This window comes from Eleutherodactylus coqui, chromosome 11 (assembly GCF_035609145.1).
Source record: "Eleutherodactylus coqui strain aEleCoq1 chromosome 11, aEleCoq1.hap1, whole genome shotgun sequence".
Lineage (NCBI taxonomy): Eukaryota > Metazoa > Chordata > Amphibia > Anura > Eleutherodactylidae > Eleutherodactylus > Eleutherodactylus coqui.
The window spans coordinates 106,640,274-106,666,352 of record NC_089847.1 but is presented as its reverse complement, the minus strand read 5'-3'; the positions used below and the strand labels follow the sequence as shown (position 1 = coordinate 106,666,352).

Sequence of the window (26,079 nt, the reverse complement as noted above, 5' to 3'; positions counted from 1 at the left end):
AGAGGGTCGCTGCCTAGCCGTGCCAACCCTCTGCAGTGTGTGCCTGCGGTTCCTCCTCATGGCAGACGCACTTATAAATAGACATGAGGGTGGTGTGGCATGAGGGCAGCTGAAGGCTGCGCAGGGACACTTTGGTGTGTGCTGTGGACACTGGGTCGTGCGGGGGGGTTGGGCAGCATGTAACCCAGGAGAAGTGGCAGCGGAGTGTCATGCAGGCAGTGATTGTGCTTTGTTGGAGGTAGTGTGGTGCTTAGCTAAGGTATGCATTGCTAATGAGGGCTTTTCAGAAGTAAAAGTTGTTCGGGGGGGGGGGGGGGGGGCACTCTTGCCGCTATTGTGGCTTAATAGTGGGACCTGTGAACTTGAGATGCAGCCCAACATGTAGCCCCTCGCCTGCCCTATCCGTTGCTGTGTCGTTCCCATCACTTTCTTGAATTGCCCAGATTTTCACACATGAAAACCTTAGCGAGCATCGGCGAAATACAAAAATGCTCGGGTCGCCCATTGACTTCAATGGGGTTCGTTATTCGAAACGAACCCCCGAGCATCGCGATAATTTCGTCCCGAGTAACGAGCACCCGAGCATTTTGGTGCTCGCTCATCTCTTTTGTTGATGTTTTTCAGGTTGGAGAGACCTACTCTGTTACCAAAGTAAATAAGCAGGTAACCGCACAGAAGCTCATGAATGAGGTAATCTGCAGATATGGGGCACCGGAAGTGATTGAGTCAAACAAAGGTACACACTTCACAGGTGAAATAATGCAACACATCATGTCTGCTTTGGGTATATTCCAGGCTTTTCACACACCCTACCATCCGCGGAGTAGGGGGAAAGTAGATACAAAAGACAATAGAGGAAATGGGCAAATTTTGAATTGAGTGTCTTTCATTAGTTTTTCTTTTTCCCAGGAGGGTACATGCCACAGTAGCTGAATTTGGGGAATGATTTTCTTGTTAATTTTGTCATGGGCCTCTCCAAGGAATTGTCAATAATGCATTCTGCAGTCTCTGCTTTTCTCCCAGGTCCTACAGATGAGTGTCACAATCTGAAACCAGGTGACAGGGTCTATGTGAAAAAATTTAAGAGAGAAACCTTGTTTGAATGTCCCTACCAGATGTTGTTCACCACCCCAACCGCAGTCAAGCTCGAAGGAAAGCCCACTTGGATCCACACTTCGCACTGAAAGAACTCATGATCCTGCATATCATTTACATGCTATAATGTGGTACAATTCCTCTAACACACACCTTTGACTACTGTACACTAGCCCCCTGTTTCAGAACAAATTAATACAATCAAATGTGCAATATGAAGAGTACACTGAAGGTGAGAATCTAACACCGCATTGTGCTAAGAGAGAAGTTGATGCTCCAGGTGGTAACTTTGATCCACATGTATACATAGATGTAATAGGAGTGCCAAGGGGGGTGCGAGATTAATTTAATTCTAGAGATCAGGTTAAAGCAGGTTTTGAGTCCTTATTTGCTATTGTCACTGTTAATAATAATGTAGATTGGATGAATTATATCTATTCCAATCAGCAGAGGTTTGTAAACTACACCAGGCATGCTTTACAAGGGTTAGCTGACCAGTTAGGGCCCACTGCATCCATGGCCCTAGAGTGGCCCTGGATATGATTTTAGCAGAAAGAGGTGGGGTATGTAACTTCCTGTATGTGTATTATCCCTTTAATCAAAAAGAGTATGAGTAAGGGACTGGATAATGTGACCAAAATTTCCCTTGTTTGAAAAAGATGAAGAGCCAGTTCCGCCAACCAGATATGTTATCAGAAGAATGGAGAAATGTACTAGTACTGCACCTGCCCCGATCTCCTAAGATGGACTGTCAGTGGAATTCCCATTTGCCTAGGGATAGTGCAGAAGACCTTAGGTTCGAGCAAGGGCACACCCTGTGGGGTGTTAACTTGTACAGATAGAGGGTATGGATGCCCGGAAATGAGCCCAAGGAATCTATGGCCTCCTTCTGAGGTGAGGTAGGGATCCCCTTCCTAGGAGTAGGGCCTTACGGGCAGTGGAGAAACCCTGACGCAAGGGAGGCGACCGAGGAAGAGTGCAAGGTCTGATGCTTGATCTCCATATAAGTTTTTAGGGGGGTTTGTGAGGGTATATGTATATATTGCCATATGTTCTTTATGCTTTTATACCTGTATGCAAGTTCTATTCAAAGTTAAAATGAGAAAAACTTATATGTCGCCTTACATCAGATATTCCAAGAGGCCTTGCAAGGCGAAGACAAAATGTATCTTGAACACAAGAAGAACCAGACACAAGGCCGCGTGTACTTGGCTGTTTTCCAAGAAGTGCCTTATCAAGATGGAGACCGTTCAACTATGCATCTGAACTTTCACTGTCTCAGGCCGGAAATCCGGACTTCCCATATATGGTTATGCTGTGAATTTTAGCCAATGAGCCCATCACCCATTGCTAGTGATGAGACCAAAGGGTATAAGATCTCATGTAATCTGTAATAAAGCGCGCAGCATAGTCATGTCCCCGTGTGAGAAACTATACCAGACCTCCGTGTGGTGTTTTCTTCTTTCCGCCGGCAGCGGGGCAAGTGGGGTGGGCCTGATTGGTGCTGTACTTAGAATTTCCCTGACACCATTATAGCGACCCTCCCATTTTTGGACAACATTCTATCCTGGGACTGAAGAGAGTGGGTGGTATATTATCTGTAGTATACCTGTGGTATATTACCTGCAGATGTTTCTCACTGCTGTCTGTCTGAACTACCGGTTCCAGTTCACATTTTTAGCTGTTCAAGATGTTAATCACTCCTCCATTATCTATTTGTACTTATCACACAGTCCTATCCAGCCGAACTGACGAAGGGGTTCTTCCCCGAAACGCGTATTCCATTGCTGGTTTTTAATTTCTGAAAAAATAATAAAAAAGAAGTGCTTTCACCATTACACATTGGACTTTGATCTACATCTTCTAGTAGCTTAGAGTGTTGCGCCTCCATACCAGTTCTTTTCACATCCTTTTCGCTACACTTACGCCCACACTGGTGGAGCGTCATCTGGTTGGCAGCACCTCCACCATTCAAAATACTCAATCATTGAAAACTCTTTGTACTCCATAAATATTCCACTACCCTCACTGGGTCTTGCTCCACCCTCCTTTTTCATTTCTTTTACTCACAACATACAGTATGTCACATAATGATTAATAGACAGCTTGGCTCTCTGGAATATAATTAGAGATCAGCGAGCATACTCGGTAAGGCGATATACTCGAGAGAGCATCGCCTTTTTTGAGTACCTGCTGGCTCGTCCCTGAAGATTTGGGGGGAACGCAGGGGTGAGCGGGGGGTTGTGGAGGAGAGAGAGAGTGGGGAAGAGAGTGGGGAAGAGAGGGGCGAAGAGAGGGGGGAAGAGAAGGCGGGAGAGAAGGCGGGAGAGGGAGAGAGAGAGAGAGAGAGGGAGAGGGAGAGGGAGAGAGAGAGGGAGAGGGAGAGAGAGAGGGAGAGAGATCTCTGCTTTCTGCGCTATTTCATCCTGTTTTTTAAAGTGAAAATCAGCGGCGGAGGTTCCCAACGGTCATGTCAACTAACCTTTAGGAAATGTGATGACACTTGTGAATGATAAGAGACCAATGCAACGTCCCACCACAGATCTCCGCCCGCCGAGCAGCCGCACAGCCTGTTTGTTTGAATGAAAGGCTTTTAAAAAAGTTATTAAGTTGTTCAAGCCAAACGCTACAATAATGTTTACTTCTTTTGTATCAACTTTCACTTTGCATGTGATTAAAAGTCTTTTACAATGCCAAAACACAGAATATCACATACTGTATATTACGGATTTGAGCAAGACCAATAATTTGTTTGTAAATATATAAAAGGCTTCCAGTATCTGTGGTTGCTTTAACTATTGTAAAACGTTGACTGGAGGTGGGATGATTGTCAACAAGGCCAGTAGCACATGGTAGAGGATGTTACCCTCATTAGAGGCCACTAGTCCATGGTAGAAGATGGTGGCCCACATTAGAGGGCAGTGGCTTTTAGCAGATGGTTGGGACTAGAGATGAGCGAGCACCAAAATGCTCAGGTGCTCGTTACTCGAGTCGAACTTTTCGTAATGCTCGAGAGCTCGTTTCGAATAACGAACCCCATTGAAGTCAATGGGGGACTGGAGCATTTTTCAAGCTGACCGATGCTCCGCATGGGGGAGGTTGTGTGAAACATCTGAAAAAAAATCAGAAAGTCATTGAAACACCACAGAAATGGATAGGGAATGGCAGGGGCAGCATGCATGGGTGCATCTGAGGCTCTCAGGTCCCACTATTAAGCCAAATTGGGGGCAAGAGCCTGGCGGTCACCCCTCTAACAATTTACTTGGGACAGACCAAAGGTAGCAAGGCACATGCGCTGGCACATCTTAGCTAAGCACCACACTAGCTGCAACCAAGGACAATAACTGCCTGCGGGTGACACCGCTGCCTCTTCTCCTGGGTTACATGCTGCCCAACTCCCCCGCACGACCCTGCGTCCACAGCGCACACCAAACTGTCCATGCGCAGCGTTCAGCTGCCCTCATGCCACACGCTGTCTTGATAGCCACACCAGCCTCATGTCTATTTATAAGTGTGTCTTGGGTGAGGAGGAACCGGAGGCATACACTGCAGAGGGTTGGCAGGGCCAGGCAGCGACCCTCTTTGAAAGGTGTGGGCGATAGCTCACAATGCTGATGAGAATTGATGATAAATTGACATATGATTATAATTCCAATCCCATGCCACCTCCGTGGCAAAATTGTCAGGAGCCGCAAACATGGGCATAAATGGGGACTTTAAAAAAAAAAAAAAGGCGTTCAACTACAAAACTTTATTAAACATAAAAAAAAAATTTGCAAAAATGGATCAAATTTATCAAAAAGGTATACAGTGCATACAATATTAGGGCTTATTCAGACGACCGTATATTGGCCGGGTATTCACACCTAGCCGATATACGGCGTCCCTCTCTGCAGGAGGAGAAGGCTGGAAGAGCCGGGAGCAGTGCTCTGACCTCACCCCAGAGAGGGACGCCGTATATTGGCCGGGCGTGAATACCCGGCCGATATACGGTCATCTGAATAAGCCCTTAAAAACAAAAATGGTATGCTTTACATGCATGTGTTTTTACACAACACTGCAGCAAGGTCTGAAAGGCCCAGGGCAGCTACAGGAGGCCTGAAGCTATTAACCCTAGGAGTGCTGGAAGACACCAAACACAAGCTCAGGGAACAGACAGAATGGGACGACACCCATGTTTGCCAGACACAGAAGACCGTGTCTGAACAGTGCACCTAACAAGTACAAAGTTATAGATTCAGGCATCAAGATGTCAACCCACAGTGTAAGAATATCTATGTAAATCTCATTCATCTCCGAGATGCTCACCCCTGTCGGTGGCCACGGGGCTCCCACTTGTCAGCACAAATGCATACTTGCTGAGCGGCTTGTCATCTACAAACAAGACTGGGTAAAGGTTGGATCCTGGAGCCGTGCGGACATCAATCATGACTGCAAATTCTGTCAAGGCAAAAGAAGGCATTACTGGTACCATGTACAACACATACTGAGGGGGTAATGCCAACCTGGCACCAGTGCAGGGCAGTCACCATTTTCTGAACTGAACAATTACTTATGAGAATGCAGTCAGATTTTCTTTTGATGATCACAAGATTCATTGCGAGTTGCCGTAATCTTACCATGACTGGAGAAAACACAGCTACACCCTACTGGCTCTGCTACATCCTTAGGTCTCTAGGTGTTTATAAACTTTTGGGCATAACACTCACCAAAGGATTGCACATGTGAAGGGATCTCTGCCTAAGGGCTTATTTAGACAACCGTATATATAATGTGCAACAGATGAAAAACACATCAGAGCACATTTACAAAAGAGCACATTTCCCACAGTGAAAAAGTACGTAGATGCCTGTAATTTCCTGGGACTGAGTCCCTTAGGGCTATTTCAGACGACCGTATATCGGCTCGGTTTTCACGCCGAGCCGATATACGGTGTTCTTGTCTGCAGGGGGGCGAGGATGGAAGAGCCAGGAGCAGGAACTGAGCTCCCGCCCCCTCTCCGCCCCTTGCCACTATTTGCAATAGGAGGGGGCGAGACAGGGGCGCAGCTAAGTCCCGGTGCTTAGCTTTGCCCCCACCCCTCCCATTGCAAATAGTGGTGAGGGGCAGGGAAGCGGCGGGAGCTCAATTCCTGCTCCTGGCTCTTCCATCCTCGCCCCCCTGCAGACAAGGACACCGTATATCGGCTCGGCATGAAAACCGAGCCGCTATACGGTCGTCTGAAATAGTCCTAAGGGACTCGGTCCCAGGAAATTACAGGCACCTGCGTACTTTTTTACTGTGGGAAATGTGCTCTTTTGCAAATGTGCTCTGATGTGTCTTTCATCTGCTGCACTATGTTTTTTGTATAGTTGAGTCACTCGGTCTTGTTTCTACTTGGGAGGTTTGACTTTTTGGCCACAAATCATCCATGAAGATCACTTCTGACCAGACTTCTCTGAACAGTAGATGGGTGTGCCTGGGTCCCACTGGTCTCTACTAGTTCTGAGCTGGTGGCACTATTGGACATTTTCTGATTTGGAAGGGAAGTAAGCATGATGTGTCTTTCAGCTACTGCACCAACCTCCCTTAGCTGACCACTGCATCTACGGTCCTCAATGTTGGCCCTTTTTTTTTTTGCCTTTTCAAAAAAAAAAACCTGAACAGCACTTGTTAAAACGTCATTTTATTTTGAAATCTTTATTTTGAAAACTGGGAAAATAAGGATTCGGAATCTGGCACCCAATGTCCTCCGCATGTTCCAGCTGCAATCTGACAGGGAAGATGAATTTGTATGGCATCTGGACAGCTCTCTTCCCTCCAGAACTTCAGGCTGGGGTTGGGGTTCTTCCTCTTCCTCATGACTCTTCCAGACTGCACACTCTTCTTCCAAGTCTGCAAGAAAATGAAACCCAAATGATTTGAATGACCTCATTAAGATTCTCAAGTGCATAACTGCCGCAATATCCAGAGGCCCTGGCGACCCGGTGACATTTAAAGGCCCTGGTGATATAGTTCCCATTCCTTTGTGGTATATTGATAGCTAGAGCTCCCAGTCTTCTGTAGCACATCGGTAACTGCAGCTCCCTGGTGGTTCAGCCATGCGCACCGCACCAGCTCCTACCATAGTTTATTACATACCAATAAGTGGATAATTTCACATACCTGCTTGTTTCTCCATCTGCACCAAAGTATCTTCTGTGGGGGCTCGTCCAGTAGCTTCTCTGCCAGATGACAACCACGAGCCTTCAGTAACCTGCCAAAAACTTAGTCAGGTTATATCACAATACCAAATAAGACGATGCAACCAGAAAATCAGCATTAACATCCTACGTTCTCGATCCATCAGCCCCATACCTTACATGTGGTTTGGAGATGAATTCATTTCCACAATTATTAGTCCACCATAGTAGATACAATACATAGGCGGATACAGCAGTTCCTTTCCTATTCCTATGTATTGTGGACTTGACAGCTGATGACGCCGGTGAAGAGAGCCAAAAGGTGGATCCTAGATTTGTCAATGAAATGATTAGCCATGCATTGGCTGTTGGTTGTCCCTCTGTGTCACAGGGAATATATGAACCAGGTGAACACTACAAATCTGCTGGGGGAAAAAAGGTGTCTACCTGAAAAGGAAATCCCCCTTAAAATTTGAAAAAAATTGCGCCCCCTAGTCAGAATTAGCCGACTCCCGGCTTGTCCCAGTTTTTCCTGGCAAGAGACCATCTCTTAGGTATTCCAATCCCCTTGCTGACATGATTCATTAGTGACCCGGTTATACATTTCATTTAAAGGCTTTTTCTGGGTCAGGCAAGTGTTTATTTTTTGCGCGGGCAAAAAGAGCGCTTCTAAAATAACCAATGGGTTCCTATAGAAGGGCTCACATGAAAGAATGTAGTTGCGTAAAACGGTTCGCACACCTAACAAAGATAGGACATGCTGCAGGTCACATGCAGCTCTGCGGTGTGCACCAAAGATAGGACCTGTCCTATTTTTGGTGTGGTCTGTGCAGGAGTTTCCATTGACCCCTATGGGAGCAGGAGCTTATGCAGGACATTTAAAACCCGCTGTCCAGAAGCACATTTTAAATGACTGCTGTAAACTCCTATTAGTCCTCGCGGGGATGAGGGGACTCCCTGAGGGTTCCCCTAATCCCTGCGGGGACTAACAGGAATTTACAACAGGACATTTACAATGTGCTTCTCGGCAGCATGTTTTAAAATGTCCTGCTGTAACCAGCGGGGTATTCCTCCAGCTCTGCTGGTGGGCAATTCTCCAGCAGTTCAGAGCAGTAGGGGATGCTATCCCCCAGGGATTTCCATATAGCAGAAATAGAGAGGGGGTGGAGTTGCGGGGCTTTCCCAAGGGCTTTCCAGAAAGCGTGGGTGGAGGGGGTGGGGCTAGAGGATCCAAGCTCTAGCCCCACCCTCTATATATTTGCTATGGGAAATCTGAGAGAAGCCCTATAGCTCCGCCCCCACTCTAGCCCGCACTGCGGGCATTTTTTTTTTCCCCTTTTTTCCACACACAGCCAATCCCACTGCGGGCATCTTTTTTTTTTTGCTTTTTGCCACACACAGCCAATCGCATCACAGACACCCTTTCTTTTCCACACACAGCCAATCGCACTGCGGGCATCTTTTTTTTTTCTTTTTGCCACACACAGCCAATCGCACTGCGGGCATCTTTTTTTTTTTTTTCTTTTTGCCACACACAGCCAATCGCACCACAGACATCCTTTTTTTTCCACACACAGCGAATCGCACTGCGGGCATCTTTTTTTTTGCTTTTTGCCACACACAGCCAATCGCACTGTGGGCATCTTTTTTTTTTTTTGCTTTTTGCCACACACAGCCAATCGCATCACAGACACCCTTTCTTTTACACACACAGCCAATCGCACTGCGGGCATCTTTTTTTTTTCTTTTTGCCACACACAGCCAATCGCACTGTGGGCATCTTTTTTGTTTTTTGCCACACACAGCCAATCGCACTGCGGGCATCTTTTTTTTTTTTCTTTTTGCCACACACAGCCAATCGCACCATAGACATCCTTTTTTTTCCACACACAGCCAATCGCACTGCGGGCATCTTTTTTTTTTCTTTTTGCCACACACAGCCAATCGCACCATAGACATCCTTTTTTTTCCACACACAGCCAATCGCACTGCGGGCATCTTTTTTTTTTTCTTTTTGCCACACACAGCCAATCGCACTGCGGGCATGTTTTTTTTTTTTTCTTTTTGCCACACACAGCCAATCGCACTGTGGGCATCTTTTTTATTTTTTGCTTTTTGCCACACACAGCCAATCGCACTGTGGGCATCTTTTAATTTTTTTGCTTTTTGCCACACACAGCCAATCGCATCACAGACACCCTTTCTTTTACACACACAGCCAATCGCACTGCGGGCATCTTTTTTTTTGTTTTTGCCACACACAGCCAATCGCACTGCGGGCATCTTTTTTTTATTTTTTCTTTTTGCCACACACAGCCAATCGCACTGTGGGCATCTTTTTTTTTTTTTGCTTTTTGCCACACACAGCCAATCGCATCACAGACACCCTTTCTTTTACACACACAGCCAATCGCACTGCGGGCATCTTTTTTTTTTCTTTCTTTTTGCCACACACAGCCAATCGCACTGCGGGCATCTTTTTTTTTTTTTTCTTTTTGCCACACACAGCCAATCGCACCACAGACATCCTTTTTTTTCCACACACAGCCAATCGCACTGCGGGCATCTTTTTTTTTTCTTTTTGCCACACACAGCCAATCGCAGCATAGACATCCTTTTTTTTCCACACACAGCCAATCGCACTGCGGGAATTTTTTTTTTTCTTTTTGCCACACACAGCCAATCGCACTGCGGGCATCTTTTTTTTTTTTTTTTTTTGCCACACACAGCCAATCGCACTGTGGGCATCTTTTTTTTTTTTTGCTTTTTGCCACACACAGCCAATCGCACTGTGGGCATCTTTTTTTTTTTTTGCTTTTTGCCACACACAGCCAATCGCATCACAGACACCCTTTCTTTTACACACACAGCCAATCGCACTGCGGGCATCTTTTTTTTTGCTTTTTGCCACACACAGCCAATCGCACTGTGGGCATCTTTTTTGTTTTTTGCTTTTTGCCACACACAGCCAATCGCACTGCGGGCATCTTTTTTTTTTTTCTTTTTGCCACACACAGCCAATCGCACCACAGACATCCTTTTTTTTCCACACACGGCCAATCGCACTGCGGGCATCTTTTTTTTTTCTTTTTGCCACACACAGCCAATCGCACCATAGACATCCTTTTTTTTCCACACACAGCCAATCGCACTGCGGGCATGTTTATTTTTTTTTCTTTTTGCCACACACAGCCAATCGCACTGCGGGCATGTTTTTTTTCTTTTTGCCACACACAGCCAATCACACTGCGGGCATGTTTTTTTTTTTCTTTTTGCCACACACAGCCAATCGCATCACAGACACCCTTTCTTATACACACACTGCCAATCGCACTGCGGCATGTTTTTTTTTGCCCCACACAGCCAATCGCACCACAGACATCCTTTTTTTTCCACACACAGCCAATCGCACTGCGGGCATCTTAATTTTGTTTTTTTTTTTGCCACACACAGCCAATCGCACCACAGACATCCTTTTTTTTCCACACACAGCCAATCGCACTGCGGGCATCTTTTTTTTTTCTTTTTGCGACACACAGCCAATCGCACTGCGGGCATCTTTTTTTTTTTTTTTTGCCACACACAGCCAATCGTACTGCGGGCATCTTTTTTTTTTTCCTTTTTGCCACACACAGCCAATCGCACTGCGGGCATCTTTTTTTTTTCCTGTTTGCCACACACAGCCAATCGCACTGCGGGCATCTTTTTTTTTTCCTTTTTGCCACACACAGCCAAACCCACTGCGGGCATCTTTTTTTTTTGCTTTTTGCCACACACAGCCAATCGCACTGCGGGCATCTTTTTTTTTTTCTTTTTGCCACACACAGGCAATCGCACTGCGGGCATGTTTCTTTTCTTTTTGCCACACACAGCCAATCGCACCACAGACATCCTTTTTTTCCCACACACAGCCAATCGCACTGCGGGCATCTTTTTTTTTTCCTTTTTGCCACACACAGCCAATCGCACTGCGGGCATGTTTTTTTATCCTTTTTGCCACACACAGCCAATCGCACCATAGACACCCTTTCTTCTCCACAAACTGTCAATCGCACAGCGGGCATCTTTTTTTTTTTTTTTTGCCACACACAGCCAATCGCACCACAGACATCCTTTTTTTTCCACACACAGCCAATCGCACTGCGGGCATCTTTTTTTTTTCTTTTTGCCACACACAGCCAATCGCACTGTGGGCATCTTTTTATTTTTTTGCTTTTTGCCACACACAGCCAATCGCATCACAGACACCCTTTCTTTTACACACACAGCCAATTGCACTGCGGGCATCTTTTTTTTTTCTTTTTGCCACACACAGCCAATCGCACTGCGGGCATCTTTTATTTTTTTTTCTTTTTGCCACACACAGCCAATCGCACAACAGACATCCTTTTTTTTCCACACACAGCCAATCGCACTGCGGGCATCTTTTTTTTTTCTTTTTGCCACACACAGCCAATCGCACTGCGGGCATGTTTATTTTTTTTTCTTTTTGCCACACACAGCCAATCGCACTGCGGGCATGTTTTTTTTCTTTTTGCCACACACAGCCAATCACACTGCGGGCATGTTTTTTTTCTTTTTGCCACACACAGCCAATCGCATCACAGACACCCTTTCTTATACACACACTGCCAATCGCACTGCGGCATGTTTTTTTTTGCCCCACACAGCCAATCGCACCACAGACATCCTTTTTTTTCCACACACAGCCAATCGCACTGCGGGCATCTTATTTTTTTTTTTTTTTTTGCCACACACAGCCAATCGCACCACAGACATCCTTTTTTTTCCACACACAGCCAATCGCACTGCGGGCATCTTTTTTTTTTCTTTTTGCCACACACAGCCAATCGCACTGCGGGCATCTTTTTTTTTGCTTTTTGCCACACACAGCCAATCGCACTGTGGGCATCTTTTTTGTTTTTTGCTTTTTGCCACACACAGCCAATCGCACTGCGGGCATCTTTTTTTTTTTTCTTTTTGCCACACACAGCCAATCGCACCACAGACATCCTTTTTTTTCCACACACGGCCAATCGCACTGCGGGCATCTTTTTTTTTGCTTTTTGCCACACACAGCCAATCGCACCATAGACATCCTTTTTTTTCCACACACAGCCAATCGCACTGCGGGCATCTTTTTTTTTTCTTTTTGCCACACACAGCCAATCGCACTGCGGGCATCTTTTTTTTTTTTTCTTTTAGCCACACACAGCCAATCGCACTGTGGGCATCTTTTTTATTTTTTGCTTTTTGCCACACACAGCCAATCGCACTGTGGGCATCTTTTAATTTTTTTTGCTTTTTGCCACACACAGCCAATCGCATCACAGACACCCTTTCTTTTACACACACAGCCAATCGCACTGCGGGCATCTTTTTTTTTGTTTTTGCCACACACAGCCAATCGCACTGCGGGCATGTTTTTTTTTTTTCTTTTTGCCACACACAGCCAATCGCACCACAGACATCCTTTTTTTTCCACACACAGCCAATCGCACTGCGGGCATCTTTTTTTTTTCTTTTTGCCACACACAGCCAATCGCACTGCGGGCATCTTTTTTTTTTTTTTTCTTTTTGCCACACACAGCCAATCGCACTGTGGGCATCTTTTTTTTTTTTTGCTTTTTGCCACACACAGCCAATCGCATCACAGACACCCTTTCTTTTACACACACAGCCAATCGCACTGCGGGCATCTTTTTTTTTTCTTTTTGCCACACACAGCCAATCGCACCACAGACATCCTTTTTTTTCCACACACAGCCAATCGCACTGCGGGCATCTTTTTTTTTTCTTTTTGCCACACACAGCCAATCGCAGCATAGACATTCTTTTTTTTCCACACACAGCCAATCGCACTGCTGGCATCTTTTTTTTTTCTTTTTGCCACACACAGCCAATCGCACTGCGGGCATCTTTTATTTTTTTTCTTTTTGCCACACACAGCCAATCGCACTGTGGGCATCTTTTTTTTTTTTTTGCTTTTTGCCACACACAGCCAATCGCACTGTGGGCATCTTTTTTTTTTTTTGCTTTTTGCCACACACAGCCAATCGCATCACAGACACCCTTTCTTTTACACACACAGCCAATCGCACTGCGGGCATGTTTTTTTTTGCTTTTTGCCACACACAGCCAATCGCACTGTGGGCATCTTTTTTATTTTTTGCTTTTTGCCACACACAGCCAATCGCACTGCGGGCATCTTTTTTTTTTTTCTTTTTGCCACACACAGCCAATCGCACCACAGACATCCTTTTTTTTCCACACACGGCCAATCGCACTGCGGGCATCTTTTTTTTTTCTTTTTGCCACACACAGCCAATCGCACCATAGACATCCTTTTTTTTCCACACACAGCCAATCGCACTGCGGGCATCTTTTTTTTTTTTCTTTTAGCCACACACAGCCAATCGCACTGTGGGCATCTTTTTTATTTTTTGCTTTTTGCCACACACAGCCAATCGCACTGTGGGCATCTTTTTATTTTTTTGCTTTTTGCCACACACAGCCAATCGCATCACAGACACCCTTTCTTTTACACACACAGCCAATCGCACTGCGGGCATCTTTTTTTTTTCTTTTTGCCACACACAGCCAATCGCACTGCGGGCATCTTTTTTTTTCTTTTCTTTTTGCCACACACAGCCAATCGCACCACAGACATCCTTTTTTTTCCACACACAGCCAATCGCACTGCGGGCATCTTTTTTTTTTCTTTTTGCCACACACAGCCAATCGCACTGCGGGCATGTTTTTTTTTTTTTCTTTTTGCCACACACAGCCAATCGCACTGCGGGCATGTTTTTTTTCTTTTTGCCACACACAGCCAATCACACTGCGGGCATGTTTTTTCTCTTTTTGCCACACACAGCCAATCGCATCACAGACACCCTTTCTTATACACACACTGCCAATCGCACTGCGGCATGTTTTTTTTTGCCCCACACGGCCAATCGCACCACAGACATCCTTTTTTTTCCACACACAGCCAATCGCACGGCGGGCATCTTTTTTTTTTTTCTTTTTGCCACACACAGCCAATCGCACCACAGACATCCTTTTTTTTCCACACACGGCCAATCGCAGTGCGGGCATCTTTTTTTTTTCTTTTTGCCACACACAGCCAATCGCACCATAGACATCCTTTTTTTTCCACACACAGCCAATCGCACTGCGGGCATCTTTTTTTTTTCTTTTTGCCACACACAGCCAATCGCACTGCGGGCATCTTTTTTTTTTTTTCTTTTAGCCACACACAGCCAATCGCACTGTGGGCATCTTTTTTATTTTTTGCTTTTTGCCACACACAGCCAATCGCACTGTGGGCATCTTTTTATTTTTTTGCTTTTTGCCACACACAGCCAATCGCATCACAGACACCCTTTCTTTTACACACACAGCCAATCGCACTGCGGGCATCTTTTTTTTTGTTTTTGCCACACACAGCCAATCGCACTGCGGGCATGTTTGTTTTTTTTTCTTTTTGCCACACACAGCCAATCTCACCACAGACATCCTTTTTTTTCCACACACAGCCAATCGCACTGCGGGCATCTTTTTTTTTTCTTTTTGCCACACACAGCCAATCGCACTGCGGGCATCTTTTTTTTTTTTTTTCTTTTTGCCACACACAGCCAATCGCACTGTGGGCATCTTTTTTTTTTTTTGCTTTTTGCCACACACAGCCAATCGCATCACAGACACCCTTTCTTTTACACACACAGCCAATCGCACTGCGGGCATCTTTTTTTTTTCTTTCTTTTTGCCACACACAGCCAATCGCACTGCGGGCATCTTTTTTTTTTTTTCTTTTTGCCACACACAGCCAATCGCACCACAGACATCCTTTTTTTTCCACACACAGCCAATCGCACTGCGGGCATCTTTTTTTTTTCTTTTTGCCACACACAGCCAATCGCAGCATAGACATCCTTTTTTTTCCACACACAGCCAATCGCACTGCGGGCATTTTTTTTAATCTTTTTGCCACACACAGCCAATCGCACTGCGGGCATCTTTTTTTTTTTTTTGCTTTTTGCCACACACAGCCAATCGTACTGTGGGCATCTTTTTTTTTTTTTGCTTTTTGCCACACACAGCCAATCGCACTGTGGGCATCTTTTTTTTTTTTTGCTTTTTGCCACACACAGCCAATCGCATCACAGACACCCTTTCTTTTACACACACAGCCAATCGCACTGCGGGCATGTTTTTTTTTGCTTTTTGCCACACACAGCCAATCGCACTGTGGGCATCTTTTTTATTTTTTGCTTTTTGCCACACACAGCCAATCGCACTGCGGGCATCTTTTTTTTTTTTCTTTTTGCCACACACAGCCAATCGCACCACAGACATCCTTTTTTTTCCACACACGGCCAATCGCACTGCGGGCATCTTTTTTTTTTCTTTTTGCCACACACAGCCAATCGCACCATAGACATCCTTTTTTTTCCACACACAGCCAATCGCACTGCGGGCATCTTTTTTTTTTTCTTTTAGCCACACACAGCCAATCGCACTGTGGGCATCTTTTTTATTTTTTGCTTTTTGCCACACACAGCCAATCGCACTGTGGGCATCTTTTTATTTTTTTGCTTTTTGCCACACACAGCCAATCGCATCACAGACACCCTTTCTTTTACACACACAGCCAATCGCACTGCGGGCATCTTTTTTTTTTCTTTTTGCCACACACAGCCAATCGCACTGCGGGCATCTTTTTTTTTTTTTCTTTTTGCCACACACAGCCAATCGCACCACAGACATCCTTTTTTTTCCACACACAGCCAATCGCACTGCGGGCATCTTTTTTTTTTCTTTTTGCCACACACAGCCAATCGCACTGCGGGCATGTTTTTTTTTTTTTCTTTTTGCCACACACAGCCAATCGCACTGCGGGCATGTTTTTTTTCTTTTTGCCACACACAGCCAATCACACTGCGGGCATGTTTTTTCTCTTTTTGCCACACACAGCCAATCGCATCACAGACACCCTTTCTTATACACACACTGCCAATCGCACTGCGGCATGTTTTTTTTTGCCCCACACGGCCAATCGCACCACAGACATCCTTTTTTTTCCACACACAGCCAATCGCACTGCGGGCATCTTTTTTTTTTTTCTTTTTGCCACACACAGCCAATCGCACCACAGACATCCTTTTTTTTCCACACACGGCCAATCGCACTGCGGGCATCTTTTTTTTTTCTTTTTGCCACACACAGCCAATCGCACCATAGACATCCTTTTTTTTCCACACACAGCCAATCGCACTGCGGGCATTTTTTTTTTTTCTTTTTGCCACACACAGCCAATCGCACTGCGGGCATCTTTTTTTTTTTTTCTTTTAGCCACACACAGCCAATCGCACTGTGGGCATCTTTTTTATTTTTTGCTTTTTGCCACACACAGCCAATCGCACTGTGGGCATCTTTTAATTTTTTTGCTTTTTGCCACACACAGCCAATCGCATCACAGACACCCTTTCTTTTACACACACAGCCAATCGCACTGCGGGCATCTTTTTTTTTGTTTTTGCCACACACAGCCAATCGCACTGCGGGCATGTTTGTTTTTTTTTCTTTTTGCCACACACAGCCAATCGCACCACAGACATCCTTTTTTTTCCACACACAGCCAATCGCACTGCGGGCATCTTTTTTTTTTCTTTTTGCCACACACAGCCAATCGCACTGCGGGCATCTTTTTATTTTTTTTTCTTTTTGCCACACACAGCCAATCGCACTGTGGGCATCTTTTTTTTTTTTTGCTTTTTGCCACACACAGCCAATCGCATCACAGACACCCTTTCTTTTACACACACAGCCAATCGCACTGCGGGCATCTTTTTTTTTTCTTTCTTTTTGCCACACACAGCCAATCGCACTGCGGGCATCTTTTTTTTTTTTTTCTTTTTGCCACACACAGCCAATCGCACCACAGACATCCTTTTTTTTCCACACACAGCCAATCGCACTGCGGGCATCTTTTTTTTTTCTTTTTGCCACACACAGCCAATCGCAGCATAGACATCCTTTTTTTTCCACACACAGCCAATCGCACTGCGGGCATTTTTTTTTATCTTTTTGCCACACACAGCCAATCGCACTGCGGGCATCTTTTTTTTTTTTTCTTTTTGCCACACACAGCCAATCGCACTGTGGGCATCTTTTTTTTTTTTTGCTTTTTGCCACACACAGCCAATCGCACTGTGGGCATCTTTTTTTTTTTTTGCTTTTTGCCACACACAGCCAATCGCATCACAGACACCCTTTCTTTTACACACACAGCCAATCGCACTGCGGGCATCTTTTTTTTTGCTTTTTGCCACACACAGCCAATCGCACTGTGGGCATCTTTTTTGTTTTTTGCTTTTTGCCACACACAGCCAATCGCACTGCGGGCATCTTTTTTTTTTTTCTTTTTGCCACACACAGCCAATCGCACCACAGACATCCTTTTTTTTCCACACACGGCCAATCGCACTGCGGGCATCTTTTTTTTTTCTTTTTGCCACACACAGCCAATCGCACCATAGACATCCTTTTTTTTCCACACACAGCCAATCGCACTGTGGGCATCTTTTTTTTTTCTTTTTGCCACACACAGCCAATCGCACTGCGGGCATCTTTTTTTTTTTTCTTTTAGCCACACACAGCCAATCGCACTGTGGGCATCTTTTTTATTTTTTGCTTTTTGCCACACACAGCCAATCGCACTGTGGGCATCTTTTTATTTTTTTGCTTTTTGCCACACACAGCCAATCGCATCACAGACACCCTTTCTTTTACACACACAGCCAATTGCACTGCGGGCATCTTTTTTTTTTCTTTTTGCCACACACAGCCAATCGCACTGCGGGCATCTTTTATTTTTTTTTCTTTTTGCCACACACAGCCAATCGCACAACAGACATCCTTTTTTTTCCACACACAGCCAATCGCACTGCGGGCATCTTTTTTTTTTCTTTTTGCCACACACAGCCAATCGCACTGCGGGCATGTTTATTTTTTTTTCTTTTTGCCACACACAGCCAATCGCACTGCGGGCATGTTTTTTTTCTTTTTGCCACACACAGCCAATCACACTGCGGGCATGTTTTTTTTCTTTTTGCCACACACAGCCAATCGCATCACAGACACCCTTTCTTATACACACACTGCCAATCGCACTGCGGCATGTTTTTTTTTGCCCCACACAGGCAATCGCACCACAGACATCCTTTTTTTTCCACACACAGCCAATCGCACTGCGGGCATCTTATTTTTTTTTTTTTTTTTGCCACACACAGCCAATCGCACCACAGACATCCTTTTTTTTCCACACACAGCCAATCGCACTGCGGGCATCTTTTTTTTTTCTTTTTGCGACACACAGCCAATCGCACTGCGGGCATCTTTTTATTTTTTTTTTGCCACACACAGCCAATCGTACTGCGGGCATCTTTTTTTTTTCCTTTTTGCCACACACAGCCAATCGCACTGCGGGCATCTTTTTTTTTTCCTGTTTGCCACACACAGCCAATCGCACTGCGGGCATCTTTTTTTTTCCTTTTTGCCACACACAGCCAAACCCACTGCGGGCATCTTTTTTTTTTGCTTTTTGCCACACACAGCCAATCGCACTGCGGGCATCTTTTTTTTTTTCTTTTTGCCACACACAGGCAATCGCACTGCGGGCATGTTTCTTTTCTTTTTGCCACACACAGCCAATCGCACCACAGACATCCTTTTTTTCCCACACACAGCCAATCGCACTGCGGGCATCTTTTTTTTTTCCTTTTTGCCACACACAGCCAATCGCACTGCGGGCATGTTTTTTTATCCTTTTTGCCACACACAGCCAATCGCACCATAGACACCCTTTCTTCTCCACAAACTGTCAATCGCACAGCGGGCATTTTTTTATTTTTTTTTTGCCACACACAGCCAATCGCACCACAGACATCCTTTTTTTTCCACACACAGCCAATCGCACTGCGGGCATCTTTTTTTTTTCTTTTTGCCACACACAGCCAATCGCACTGTGGGCATCTTTTTATTTTTTTGCTTTTTGCCACACACAGCCAATCGCATCACAGACACCCTTTCTTTTACACACACAGCCAATTGCACTGCGGGCATCTTTTTTTTTTCTTTTTGCCACACACAGCCAATCGCACTGCGGGCATCTTTTATTTTTTTTTCTTTTTGCCACACACAGCCAATCGCACAACAGACATCCTTTTTTTTCCACACACAGCCAATCGCACTGCGGGCATCTTTTTTTTTTCTTTTTGCCACACACAGCCAATCGCACTGCGGGCATGTTTATTTTTTTTTCTTTTTGCCACACACAGCCAATCGCACTGCGGGCATGTTTTTTTTCTTTTTGCCACACACAGCCAATCACACTGCGGGCATGTTTTTTTTCTTTTTGCCACACACAGCCAATCGCATCACAGACACCCTTTCTTATACACACACTGCCAATCGCACTGCGGCATGTTTTTTTTTGCCCCACACAGCCAATCGCACCACAGACATCCTTTTTTTTCCACACACAGCCAATCGCACTGCGGGCATCTTATTTTTTTTTTTTTTTTTGCCACACACAGCCAATCGCACCACAGACATCCTTTTTTTTCCACACACAGCCAATCGCACTGCGGGCATCTTTTTTTTTTCTTTTTGCCACACACAGCCAATCGCACTGCGGGCATCTTTTTTTTTTTTTTTTGCCACACACAGCCAATCGTACTGCGGGCATCTTTTTTTTTTTCCTTTTTGCCACACACAGCCAATCGCACTGCGGGCATCTTTTTTTTTTCCTGTTTGCCACACACAGCCAATCGCACTGCGGGCATCTTTTTTTTTCCCTTTTTGCCACACACAGCCAAACCCACTGCGGGCATCTTTTTTTTTTGCTTTTTGCCACACACAGCCAATCGCACTGCGGGCATCTTTTTTTTTTTCTTTTTGCCACACACAGGCAATCGCACTGCGGGCATGTTTCTTTTCTTTTTGCCACACACAGCCAATCGCACCACAGACATCCTTTTTTTCCCACACACAGCCAATCGCACTGCGGGCATCTTTTTTTTTTCCTTTTTGCCACACACAGCCAATCGCACTGCGGGCATGTTTTTTTATCCTTTTTGCCACACACAGCCAATCGCACCATAGACACCCTTTCTTCTCCACACACTGTCAATCGCACAGCGGGCATCTTTTTTTTTTTTTTTTGCCACACACAGCCAATCGCACCACAGACATCCTTTTTTTTCCACACACAGCCAATCGCACTGCGGGCATCTTTTTTTTTTCTTTTTGCCACACACAGCCAATCGCACTGTGGGCATCTTTTAATTTTTTTGCTTTTTGCCACACACAGCCAATCGCACTGCGGGCATCTTTTTTTTTTTTGCTTTTTGCCACACACAGCCAATCGCATCACAGACACCCTTTCTTTTACACACACAGCCAATCGCACTGCGGGCATCTTTTTTTTGTCTTTTTGCCACACACAGCCAATCGCACTGCGGGCATCTTTTTTTTTTTTTGCTTTTTGCCACACACAGCCAATCGCACTGCGGGCATCTTTTTTTTTTTTTGCTTTTTGCCACACACAGCCAATCGCATCACAGACACCCTTTCTTTTACACACACAGCCAATCGCACTGCGGGCATCTTTTTTTTTTCTTTTTGCCACACACAGCCAATCGCACTGCGGGCATCTTTTTTTTCTTTTTGCCACACACAGCCAATCGCACTGCGGGCATCTTTTTTTTCTTTTTGCCACACACAGCCAATCGCATCACAGACACCCTTTCTTTTACACACACTGCCAATCGCACTGCGGCATTTTTTTTTTTGTTTTTGCCCCACATAGCCAATCGCACCACAGACATCCTTTTTTTTCCACACACAGCAATCGCACTGCGGGCATCTTTTTTTTTCTTTTTGCCACACACAGCCAATCGCACTGCGGGCATCTTTTTTTTTTTTTTCTTTTTGCCACACACAGCCAATCGCACCACAGACATCCTTTTTTTTCCACACACAGCCAATCGCACTGCGGGCATCTTTTTTTTTTTCTTTTTGCCACACACAGCCAATCGCACTGCGGGCATCTTTTTTTTTTTTTCTTTTTGCCACACACAGCCAATCGCACTGCGGGCATCTTTTTTTTCTTTTTGCCACACACAGCCAATCACACTACGGGCATGTTTTTTTTCTTTTTGCCACACACAGCCAATCGCATCACAGACACCCTTTCTTCTACACACACTGCCAATCGCACTGCAGCATGTTTTTTTCTTTTTTTGCCCCACACAGCCAATCGCACCATAGACATCCTTTTTTTCCCACACACAGCCAATCGCACTGTGGGCATCTTTTTTTTTTCTTTTTGCCACACACAGCCAATCGCACTGCGGGCATCTTTTTTTTTTCTTTTTGCCACACACAGCCAATCGCACCACAGACATCCTTTTTTTTCCACACACAGCCAATCACACTGCGGGCATCTTTTTTTTTTTCTTTTTGCCACACACAGCCAATCGCACAGCGGGCATCTTTTTTTTTTTTTCTTTTTGCCACACACAGCCAATCTCACTGCGGGCATCTTTTTTTTCTTTTTGCCACACACAGCCAATCGCACTGCGGGCATCTTTTGTTTCTTTTTGCCACACACAGCCAATCGCACTGCAGGCATCTTTTTTTCTTTTTGCCACACACAGCCAATCGCACCACAGACATCCTTTTTTTTCCACACACAGCCAATCGCAGTGCGGGCATCTTTTTTTTTTCTTTTTGCCACACAGCCAATCGCACTGCGGGCATCTTTTTTTTTTTTTTCTTTTTGCCACACACAGCCAATCGCATCACAGACACCCTTTCTTTTACTCACACTGCCAATCGCACTGCGGCATGTTTTTTTTTGCCGCACACAGCCAATGGCACCACAGACATCCTTTTTTTCCACACACAGCTAATCGCACTGCGGGCATGTTTTGTTTTTTTCTTTTTGCCACACACAGCCAATCGCACTGCGGGCATGTTTTTTTTTTTTCTTTTTGCCACACACAGCCAATCGCACTGTGGGCATCTTTTTTTATTTTTTTGCTTTTTGCCACACACAGCCAATCGCACTGCGGGCATCTTTTTTTATTTTTGCTTTTTGCCACACACAGCCAATCGCATCACAGACACCCTTTCTTTTACACACACAGCCAATCGCACTGCGGGCATCTTTTTTTTTTCTTTTTGCCACACACAGCCAATCGCATCACAGACATCCTTTTTTTTCCACACACAGCCAATCGCCCTGCGGGCATCTTTTTTTTTTCTTTTTGCCACACACAGCCAATCGCACTGCGTGCATCTTTTTTTTTTTTTTTTTTGCCACACACAGCCAATCGCACTGTGGGCATGTTTTTTTTCTTTTTGCCACACACAGCCAATCGCACAACAGACATCCTTTTTTTTTACACACACAGCTAATCGCACTGCGGGCATCTTTTTTTCTTTTTGCCACACACAGCCAATCGCACCACAGATATCCTTTTTTTTCCACACACACAGCCAATTGCACTGCGGGCGTCTTTTAAGATCTATTTCATGGAAAAACGTCTTCCAAAATATATAGATTTTTAGGGCTCAGTCAGAGGAGCGTTTTTTCCCCGCATCCATAGAACAAATGCTTTCTAATGAATGTGGTCACATATCCATTTTTTACTAGTGAACAATTCGCCCCTGCAAAAAAATAGGACGTTTTTTTGATTCGCACAAAAATGCTGTTTTCGTGCAAATGGATGCAACTTTGACAATATGAAATCTTAGTCAAAGCCCTTAAATGAGCCCTAGATGCAGAAAAAAAAAATTAAAATATATATATTATAGCTGTGATTGGTCAAAGCGCTCAACCAATGAGGAAGAGCTGTGGCAGAGGAATTCTTCAGCCTATATATGTATATATTATTATTTTTTTCCTTAAAGAGAAACCATGGCTGATTTTCAGGGGAGGGCTTATATTTCAAACCCTTCTCTGAAAATCACTGCAGGGGTTGCCGGCATCCTATGTGTTCCATTGAAAGCAATGCTACACGGACCTGCATTCACGCGTGTTTGTGCACATATGTGGGTGCGTGGTTTGTGCGTACCTATGTATGGCACACGCACACACTCATCTGAATGCACCCTTAGGGCTCAGTCAGTCGGGCGATTTTTCGGCCCCGGTCACGCGATTTGCGGATGCGCATCCGTCATGCGATCCGCAAATCGCAGGAGAAAACACCCCTGTGACTAAGGCCTTATAAAGCAAAAAATACGATATATACAGTTAGTTATATCGTCTTTTAAATGTACATTTTCTTTTGCCCTATAGCTGCCATGCAGGGACTAACGTTATGCCAAGACTCATTTTATTTGATAGTCTCTATTGCTATTATCGCTACTATTGGTTTTATTACTATGAGGGCTCTTTCACACGGCCGTTGGTGTTTTGACGTGTGCCCACCGGCGCCATAAAAACATGTGAACGGGCACAGAAATCTAACGTTTGTGCGCCCGTTCAGACGGCCTGAGCCCAGTGCATATACGCTGAAGCCACAATGCCGTTGGGCAGGGGAAGAAGACAGTTTAGCTCTGCTAAGCTGTTCTCCCCCTTCCCTTCCCCTCACCGACTCTCTGCAAAGGGAGGAGGCGGGACGGGGCAGGAGCTAGTGTGCCAAGCTCCCGCCCCCTCTCCGTCCCTTGTTGGCCGCCAGCAATAGGAGGGGTGGTGCTTAGCTCCATCCCCGCCCCGCTCCCTCCCATTGCAAACAACAGGCGAGGGGCAAAGAGGAGGAGAGAAGGGGGAGAGAGTTCAGCAGTCACGCTGCTAAACTCCCTCCCACCTCCCCTCTCCGGCAGCTGTCATTGGCTCCCATAGGAGTCTATGGCAGTGGCTATATTCCGGCCGGGAAAGATAGTTCCAGGACTATCTTTCCTGCGTGGCGTAAAAGCGCCTGGTATATCACACTATCAACTACTGTCCACGTCACCTTTTACTCCACTGTGACTCTACACCATATATGAATGTGTTGTATCGTGTAACCCCAGCAAGTACTGAGGAAGACGTTCCCAAACCCCCAGACGTGGATACAAGCTGGTTTTAAATGAAAAAAAACTGAGTTTTTTTGACAAAACTCCCGAGATCAAGCAGTCCCACTTCCATTTTTATCCCATTTCCTCTTCCCCGGGGGCGCTCCATCCATTTTTCTTCCCCTCCTCCACACTATTGTCACTATAGGGGGATGTCTCCCCTTTAAGGGCTCATGTCCACGGGTATATATATAAAATACTCCGAGTCTCCCGCAGTGTTGTACACATATATAGCCAATACACTCCTCCGGCAGAGACCGTTTATGGGCTGTGTATGGCACTGCGTATGCCTGGGAATCTGTCGTCACGCACATGCGCAGTCTGATTTTCTCTTTTTAATTCCCTGCTCTGAACAGCGCAGGGATGCGTATGGAAACGCTGCCTGTATGCAATGTATTGTGTATGGACAGCGTATTGATACGCAGCCCAAACAAGGGCTGCATATGACACACAGAGAGATAGTGCATGCTGCAATTTATTTCCCTTGCGTATCGATAGGCAGTGCCCACACGCAGGTGGGTATGGCGCAATGGAAGCCCATATACTTTCATTGCCTCCATTCTCCGCATATTACTCATGCGTGCAATACATGCGGAATTCGTGGTGGGAAAACGCCCAACTGGGGCTCATATGGATGCTTCAGCTATAGTGGGAAAGTGTGAAATAGAAAAGAGGCAATATAAATGACCCCCCAGGAGGTGTTTGATGTAAAAATAAATAATACAGAATTAAATATATATTAAATAAAACGACTCAACACCGACGCCAGCCAAAATCAGCGCTATTTGCGCCCTGTAATCTAAAACTATACAAATTATATATCTATACAGCGAAACCGAAATGAGGAACCCATTCCCTACTTTATTTTAGTGTAAATATTCTAATTTTACAAATAAACAACTATTATTTAAAAAAACAACATTTTTTAGCTTATTACTAGATATTTAAAAAAACAAAAACAAATAAAAAATGGCCCTATATGTCATAGAAAGAAAAATGCAGCAAAAACCATTTTGGTAGCTAAAGAAAACAAACAAAAAATAGGGGAGTAAAATCACCATACGGGTAAAATCCCCAAAAAGTGGTCCTTAAGGGGTTTTAAAAAAATGATTTTTCACAGCAGTTTAGCAGCAAAGCGCATCAAAAAGACACACAAAAAAAATGCGCCTGCAGTATAAAGGAAGGACTTGTCTATTAGATGTTCTCTAGCGAGCGGCTGAGAATACAATCCCCTCATATAAAAGGGTTCCCCATGATATCTAACAATCACCGGCTCAGTATATAAAAATGGAAAGAGAGATGTGACACTTATCTGTGAGCGGCCAGAAGCTCCTCCGGACAGGGATGATGAAGGCTGCTAACAGCGAGCAGCAGCGGTTACATCCATGTAACGTCCACCTGCAGCGTCCAGAAGCTCCTCTCGGACAGGGATGATGTAGGCTGCTAACAGTGAACAGCAGCGGGTATATCCACGTAACGTCCACCTGGAGTGTCCAGAAGCTCCTCTCGGACAGAGATGATGTAGGCTGCTAACAGCAAGCAGCAGCGGTTACATCCACGTAACGTCCACCTGGAGCGCCCAGAAGCTCCTCCCGGACAGAGATGATGTAGGCTGCTAACAGCGAGCAGCAGCGGTTACATCCACGTAACGTCCACCTGGAGCGCCCAGAAGCTCCTCCGGACTGGGATGATG

General features: G+C 45.2%; 1 protein-coding gene across 1 annotated transcript in view; it reads right to left on the bottom strand.

Moving 5' to 3' along the window:
* Window positions 1–3,579: 3,579 nt before the first annotated feature.
* LOC136581770 (folliculin-like) overlaps window positions 3,580–26,079 on the bottom strand; it is a 31,999-nt gene continuing 9,499 nt past the window's right edge. The window contains exons 2-5 of the mRNA XM_066582394.1: window positions 7,240–7,330; window positions 6,817–6,969; window positions 5,404–5,535; window positions 3,580–3,665 (exon numbers count right to left, since the gene is read on the bottom strand). Coding sequence (XP_066438491.1) covers window positions 3,580–3,665; window positions 5,404–5,535; window positions 6,817–6,969; window positions 7,240–7,255 — 387 coding nt within the window. The 5' untranslated portion in view covers window positions 7,256–7,330. The remainder of the gene's footprint in view (window positions 3,666–5,403; window positions 5,536–6,816; window positions 6,970–7,239; window positions 7,331–26,079) is intronic.